This window comes from Primulina huaijiensis, chromosome 6 (assembly GCF_012295235.1).
Source record: "Primulina huaijiensis isolate GDHJ02 chromosome 6, ASM1229523v2, whole genome shotgun sequence".
Classification (NCBI taxonomy): Eukaryota; Viridiplantae; Streptophyta; class Magnoliopsida; order Lamiales; family Gesneriaceae; genus Primulina; species Primulina huaijiensis.
In genome coordinates, this window is record NC_133311.1 from 20280340 (window position 1) to 20288849 (window position 8510).

At 35.7% G+C, this 8510-nt stretch overlaps 2 protein-coding genes across 2 annotated transcripts in view; one reads left to right on the plus strand and one right to left on the minus strand.

The window, feature by feature from the left end:
- The window catches only part of LOC140978108 (alkane hydroxylase MAH1-like), an 8001-nt gene extending 1932 nt beyond the window's left edge, over positions 1-6069 (plus strand). Inside the window, exon 2 of the mRNA XM_073442901.1 lies at positions 5617-6069. Coding sequence (XP_073299002.1) covers positions 5617-5981 — 365 coding nt within the window. The 3' untranslated portion in view covers positions 5982-6069. The remainder of the gene's footprint in view (positions 1-5616) is intronic.
- Positions 6070-8483: 2414 nt separating this feature from the next.
- Positions 8484-8510, minus strand: part of LOC140979174 (proteasome subunit alpha type-2-A-like) — a 5833-nt gene continuing 5806 nt past the window's right edge. Inside the window, exon 12 of the mRNA XM_073444509.1 lies at positions 8484-8493. Within this exon, the coding sequence (XP_073300610.1) occupies positions 8484-8493 (10 nt within the window). The remainder of the gene's footprint in view (positions 8494-8510) is intronic.

The window sequence follows — 8510 nt, forward strand, 5'->3', positions numbered from 1 at the left end:
ATATATATATATATATAATCTTTTCGATTCAATCTTTTCATTCGATAAAATTTGAACTCAATTAATTTCTCATTCACCCTAATTGGTAATCAAGAAATAATTTCGTTTGCTACGTAGCTCGTTCGAATTATTTTATCGATTCAAATGAGTACAAAACTCATTTTTCTAACAATCCCCCACATGAATGAAAATTAATGCATGTGACTATGCTGACTCGACAAATAGCGTTCTAGCAAAATATTATTGCATCAGGATAGGTAGCTTTTGGCTTTGAACCTTCCTTAGTAAGATATAATCGGATTTACTTGGCAATTAGTGGACGTGATGCCTTGAACTATTCGCCGTTTTGTGTAAACCAAGACAATTATATTCACACAATAACATTTCTAACATTTCATTATGTTCTCACTGTTGGGTCCATTTCGGCCATGGACACCCCTTGGTTTCGCGAGTGCTTTTCATATTTGAAGCGGCCACACTTCGCACTTACGCCGGTGATCTCCTAGGAGAGTATCCCACTATACTCCAATATACGTATTAATATATCTTAGGAATCATTAAAGGTAAGACCTAGCCTCATACCCCTTTCTGGGCAACACCTCTTATCATAGGAATAGGTAGGAGATTTCTCCAGGTGTTTCTACAAATCTCGTAATTTAGTTGTCCCTTTTGAACCTAGATCTTGGGATCTCCAGTCAACTAGGTTGGGTATCCACTACAAGATTTAATTTTGGGGTTTTAGTCCCATTCCTCTTGATAAACAATTCATTTGATCTCTCGGTATACCTTTTGTAAGTGGATCCGCTAGATTCTCCTTTGATTTTACATAATCAATGGAGATAATGCCATTAGAGATCAATTGTCGTATGGTATTATGTCTACGACGGATGTGTCGAGACTTACCATTATATATAGTGTTTTGTGCCCTTCCAATTGCTGATTGACTATCACAATGAATTATTATTGAGGACACTGGCTTATTCCAACAAGGGATTTCTTCTAAGAAATTTCGAAGCCATTCGGCTTCTTCTCCAGCTTTGTCTAAAGCTATAAATTCCGATTCCATTGTGGATCGAGCAATGCAAGTTTGCTTAGAAGACTTCCATGATATAGCCCCACCACCAATGGTAAATACGTAACCACTTGTGGATTTTGAATCATTTGTGTCAGATATCCAATTTGCGTCACTATAACCTTCTAGGACCGCGGGATATCTCGTATATTGTAATCCATAATTTAAGGTGTATCTTAAATATTTAAGTACCCTTATTAATGCCTTCCAATGATCATTGCCAGGATTACTTGTAAATCTACTTAGTTTGTTTACAGCATAAGCAATATCTGGACGAGTGCAGTTCATGAGATACATCAGACTGCCTATAATCTTCGAATACTCTAATTGAGATATGGGTTCACCTTTATTTTTGGAAAGATGCAAACTTGGATCTACAGGTGTTTTGATCAAGGACATATCATTCGCATTATATTTTTCCAATATTTTCTCAACATAGTGAGATTGCGACAATACACATCCTTCTGATGTTTTGGTGACTTTTATTCCCAAAATGACATCTACTTCTCTCATATCTTTCATATCGAAGTTTTTTGTTAACATCTTCTTAGTAGTCTTGATGATATTAATATTGCTTCCCACAATTAACATATCATCGACGTACAAGCATACTATCACATATGCTTCAGGTGTGCCTTTGATGTAAATACATTTAATACACTCGTTAATTTTGAAGCAATTTGACAACATAGTTTTGTCGAATTTTTCATGCCATTGTTTTGGCGCTTGTTTAAGCCCATATAATGACTTAACGAGTCTACACATCTTTTTCTCTTGTCTAGGAACTATATACCCTTCAGGTTGTTCCATATATATTTCTTCCTCAAGTTCCCCATTGAGGAATGCCGTTTTCACATCCATTTGATGTATTTCTAGATTACGTAATGCCGCAATTGCTATTAATACACGAATAGATGTTATTCTCGCCACTGGCGAGTATGTATCCAAATAATCAAGACCTTCCATTTGTCTATATCCTTTGGCTACTAATCTAGCCTTATATTTTCCAATAGATCCATCGATCTTGTATTTCCTTTTAAGAATCCACTTGCATCCTAATGGTTTATTTCCCGGAGGGAGGTCAACCAATTCCCATGTATGATTTTGCAAGATAGATTCTATCTCATTGTTCATTGCCTCCTTCCAAAAAAGGGCTTCAGGACTTGATAGTGCTTCACTAACTGTCATTGGTTCATTTTCCAACATATAAGTTAGAAAATCAGGGCCAAAGGTCATGGCTGTTTTAGCCCTCTTACTACGTCGTGGTTCTTGTTGTTCTTCTTGAACTCTATCGCTCGTAGTTTCATAAGTCCTTTTTCGAGAACTTATTTCTTTATTTTCTAAATAAGGAAATGTTGTTTCAAAGAAGACAGCATTCCTTGATTCAATAATTGTTCCTTCGTGCACATCGCTTATTTCAGATTTATGTACCAAAAATCGATATGCACTACTATTATTTGCATATCCAATAAATATACAATCTATTGTCTTAGGCCCAATTTTTACTTGTTTTGGTTTTGGCACTTCAACTTTTGCCAAACACCCCCACACTTTTAAATATTTGTAGGAAGGCTTGTGGCCTTTCCATAATTCGTAAGGAGTTTCGTCCTTAACTTTGTGTGGTATTTTATTAAGAATATAGTTGGCTGAAAGGATTGCTTCCCCCCACAAGTTTTGGGGTAATCCTGAACTCAATAACATTGCGTTCATCATTTCTTTTAGAGTGCGATTTTTCCTTTCAGCAATACCATTTGATTGTGGTGAATATGGCGCAGTAGTTTGATGAATAATGCCACTTTCGCAACAAAATTCGTCAAATGGTGCTCCATATTCTCCACCTCTATCACTGCGAATAATTTTTATTCGTTTAGTCAATTGGTTTTCAACCTCATTCTTATAGTGTTTAAACACTTCGAGAGCCTCGTCTTTGCTACGTATCAAATAGACATAACAATACCTTGTGCAATCATCAATGAAAGTAATGAAATACTTTTTTCCTCCTCTAGTTTGCACAAACTTCAAATCACATAAATCAGTGTGAATTAACTCTAGAGGAGTTGTATTTCTTTCCACGGATGGAAACGAGGCCTTTGTAAATTTTGCCTCTACACAAATCTCACATTTGTGTTTTTTGTTTACGTCAATTGAAGGCAATAAATTTAAATTTACTAGCTTACGTAATGAATTATAACTTACATGACCTAAACGGTCATGCCATAAATCACACGACTCAACCAAGTAAATAAAATTGGTACTTTTATTGCTTTCAATATTACGAAGTACATTCATCGCATTCAGTTTGAAAAGGCTTTTTTCTAGATAGCCTTTTCCTACAAACATATCATTCTTTGATAGTACAAATTTACTAGAATGAAACACTAGTCTAAATCCAGCCTTGACAAGTGCTGATCCCGACACAAGATTCTTTCGAATGTCCGGAACATGTAGCACATCAATAAGAGTTAATTCCTTGCCGGATGTCATCTTGAGCACCACCTTTCCAAGTCCCACGATTTTTGACGTAGTAGAGTTACCCATGAAGAGTTGTCGTCCACTAATCGGGGTATATGTAGAGAACATTTCCTTTTCGGCACAAACATGTCTTGTTGCTCCGGTGTCGATGAACCATTCTTTTGGATTGTCCACTAGATTGGCTTCAAACACAACAGCGGAAAGCATGAGATCCGACATGTTATTTGACAATTTCTCATCTTCGGTGATGTTCGCTTGGTCCCTTGAATTCTTTTGATTACCTTTCTTTTCTCGGCAATCTCGTGCCAAATGGTTAGGCTTGCCACAATTATAACAATTGCCTTTAAACTTTTTGGCTTTTCCTTTCTTTGGACCATTTCCTTGGTGCTTTCTCTTCTTGCTAGTGTTTTGTTCCACCAAATTTGCTCTCGCCTCAAAATTGCTCTTTCCGGCCTTCCTTTCGGATGCCCTGTTGTCCTCCTCAATTCTTAGGCGCACAATCAAATCTTCAAGATTCATCTCTTTGCGTTTATGCTTGAGATAATTCTTAAAATCTTTCCACATAGGAGGCAACTTTTCAATCATGGCCGCCACTTGAAATGAATCACTAAGGTTCATTCCTTCCGAATGAATTTCTTGCAGAATTACTTGTAACTCTTGCACTTGGGCCATGATCGATTTGGAATCAATCATCTTGAAATCCAAGAATCGTCCAACAATGAATTTCTTCAAGCCGGCATCCTCAGATCTATACTTTTTGTCAAGTGACTCCCATAATTCTTTTGCCGTTTTCACTTGACAATACACGTTGTATAGTGCATTGTCTAGTCCATTCAAGATATAGTTTTTGCATAGGAAGTCACTATGATTCCATGCATCAACGGCTGCCCTCTTTTGAGTATCTTGTTCTCCTTCATCAACAGTAGGCGGATCTTCTTTGAGGAATTTCGCCAAAGCTAAGGTGGTCAAGTAGAAAAGCATTTTTTGTTGCCACCGCTTGAAATCAGTACCATGGAACTTTTCAGGTTTTTCTCCATGATGGACAGTTGGAGTCGTTGTACTTGTTGAGGCCATTTTGGTTCTAATATCGTTTTAAGATTGTTGGTTTGGTATTCTTTAATTTGTCTTGGGAAATCTCGTGATAGAAATGGGTGAACCAAATGGCTAGGAGAAAATAGTCGAGGCAAGAGTTTGACTCTTTTTCCTTAAAACGATATTGCCCCGCCCCGGTGCTCACGGTTGTTGGCAATTCGTTTCCCAAGATACAACGACTACGACTTTAAAATAGTAGCACTACAAATTTCAAAGCCACACGAACTTGAGATGTTTAGAACGCTATCAAGATGGTATGCAAACTTTCTAGTTTCGAATTCTAAGCGTTAAACTTAAAAATCCAATTCCAAGAGTTTATATCTTGCAAAACTTGGATTTAAGCGCAAATGCTTAAAAAACTCAAAACTAGAAGACAACTCTCAAATTTAATTCCAAAGTTCGAATTTAAGCGTATAAGCTTAGAAAATCCAAGTTCAAGATTTTATATCTTGGAAATTTGAACTTTAAGCGCTAGTGCTTAAAAATTCGCATATAGAACTAAATTAGAGAGAAAGGAGAAGAAGAGAAAATTGTGCAATGAATGCAAATGAGAGGGATTCTATTTATAGTTGATGAAAAGTCTTGAACCAAGAGTCATGTCTCTTCATAAAATGGTGCATCATTTCATAATAAAAAAAAAATCACATTCATCTTGGCCATTCGGCCAAGACAAAGTGGCGCCTCTTTCAAGAGGCGCCACATTCACGAAATCACACGGCCAATTGGCCGTGTGATTTCAATAAATTTTTTTTTATTTTTTAATTATATATATATTATATAATATTACAATATAATAATATATTATAATATATATATATATATATATAATCTTTTCGATTCAATCTTTTCATTCGATAAAATTTGAACTCAATTAATTTCTCATTCACCCTAATTGGTAATCAAGAAATAATTTCGTTTGCTACGTAGCTCGTTCGAATTATTTTATCGATTCAAATGAGTACAAAACTCATTTTTCTAACATATTCTTCCGACAGGAAACTACATTCCTGAGAACAAAATGGTTGTGCTTTCTTTCTATTCAATGGGAAGAATGGAGATGATATGGGGGAAAGATTGCCTGGATTTCAAGCCGGAGAGATGGATTACGGAACGTGGAGGTATCAAACACGAGCCATCCTACAAGTTCCCGGCCTTCAACGCCGGGCCAAGAACTTGTCTAGGTAAAGAAATGGCCTTTATTCAGATGAAAATGGTGGCTGCAACTGTTATATGCCATTACAACATTGAAGTGGTGAAAGATCACAAGGTTTCTGCAAGCGATTCTATCATAATTCAAATGAAACATGGATTAAGGGTGAAGTTGTCCAAAAGGAATGTGTACTAATTCATCTGTCAGATATTCTGTTATACTTGATAGATTCTCTATGTACCGTTTTAAGTTGATATTCTGAATTGTTGTTAAAATTTAGGATATGCGAGTAAGTAGAGATGCATCAAATATGACTAGCAGAGTGTGGTAAGCTTTTACGTGAAGCTAAATAAAATAATTGAATAATGGTATCAATGATATTTTGTGCTTACCTATGTTTTTGCTTTGAGGTTTTTGTACGTAATTGCGTTTTGAGTTTATTTGCCTCTTTATTATTAATAAGCTTGAAAATATAAGATAAACTATATGAAAATATGACAAATACATAATTAATTAAGCGCTAAATTAAGAGAAGTAATAATACTAATTACAAAAGAAGGCTAGGTATTATTTTAATTTCATAAATAAAAAAACTCGCATTAAAAAGGAGTAATTAACTAGATTATATATAGAAGTATCACAATTCGTCCTTGATCTAATTAAACTATAATGTGTTAAGTCATTCCAGGTCGGGGTGTGTGTATATATATATTACTATTATTAAGAATCTCTACAATAAAGACAAAAATGGTGTCTTGATCTGTTTTTAGCTCTTCCAATTTTGTCCTTGTGTGATATCAATATTACACTTTTGTTTTTATTATTATTTTTTATTTCAACAAATACTTTTGTTTTTATTTTTTTTAATTATAAGAATTTAAATAGAACTTTAGTCCTTTGAAAATTTGTCAAATTTCACTTTAATATCTCGATAATTATAAAAAAAAAATTACTTTACACACGCGGTGCGAATGTAAAGTACCTAGTTTATAGAACTGATACCCTGCACACGGGCGCTAGCGGATACCCTACACATTACATTAACACATCTATTCTCTCACATTCATTTTAACATTCACACTCATTATTTGTAGGTCCCGATGTCCACTCATTCATCTTATTCTTATTTTACATTAAATAAATTCAATTTCAAATTTTTTAAGAAATTTAAATTATTATTTTATATTAATAATAATTTGTTTTTATATATTCAGTACGTAAAATAATTTATTTTTATGAGTGTCATTTACTTAAAATTAAAAAATTATTATAAACCTAAAATAAAACGGTACAACATATAAAAATAAATAACACTTGCATAAAAATAAAAGAAAATAAATTAAATTTAACAGAAGATGCAAAATACTAATTCAAGAATTGTTGTTGTATTATGACCAAATATGTTCAACTAAGTCGGCACGAAGTTGGTGATGCACATGAGTGTCACGTATTTCGGAATTTGTTCAGAGATATTCATGAAATCCTCGGTTTGAGCCCTGGACGGGTTGTGCTGGTTCGTCACCTTCATCGTTGTACCAATTTGAAACGTGAACCCCCTCATCTTCGACAATCATGTTATGTAAAATAATGCATGCTAACATAATATATTTTAACTTTTTTCTGTACCAATAACGAGCTGGACCTCTGACAATTGCCCATCGAGCTCGGAGCACCCCAAATGCTCGTTCAACATCTTTTCTTGCAGACTCTTGTCTTTCCTTAAAAATCCTCCTCTTTGGATCCTCCGGGCAAGGAAAAGCCTTAACGAAAGTGGCCCATTCCGGATATATTCCATCTGTTAAATAATACCCATTCGTATATTGAGTCTCGTTGACCATGAAATTAATCTCTGGTGCATTTCCTTGCAAGACGTTATTGAATATGGGAGATTCGTACAAAACGTTAAGATCATTACGTGAACCGGCGACACCAAAGAATGCATGTCATATCCACAAGTCTTGAGATGCGACCGCTTCAAGCACGATTGTCGGTGACCCATGGCCTCTTGTAAACTGGCATTTCCAAGCAACTGGGCAATTTTTCCATTCCCAGTGCATGCAATCAAGACTGCCCAACATTCCAGGGAACCCGTGCCTTTCATCATGCATTTGAAGAAGACGTTAAACATCATCAGCATTTGGCCTTCTCAAATATCGATCACTAAATAGTTCAACCACATATCCGCAGAACTAGAAAAGACACTTGATGGCAGTTGATTCACCCATGCGTAGGTACTCGTCAAGATGGTCGGCCGGGACTCCATACGCCAATTGACGAATTGCAGCCGTGCATTTTTGTAGTGGTGACAAGCCTTTTCTTGTCGCAGCATCGTCCCTTTGCTGAAAATACGGTGCACGATCCTCAAGTGCATTCACTATTCGAAAGAATAACTCTCTTCGCATGCGAAATCGTCTTCGAAATATTTGATCTCGATACACCGGGTTTGTGGAGAAATAATCATTGAAGAGCCTCGCATGCCCGACTTCACGATTTCTTTGGATGAACCTTCTTCTTCGCCGCATCACGTTATTACTTTGATATGCTTCAACAATTTGTCGACTTTGTTGAAGTATCAATGACATTAGCTTTTTCCCCGGATCATAATCTTTGTCATCAACTTCAACTTGGACTTCGTTTTCACTTGTCGAGCTAAAGGTTGAACTACTGGAATATTGAGATATTTTGGAGTAAACAAATTCAAGTGTATCTGTTTGCCAAATGGTA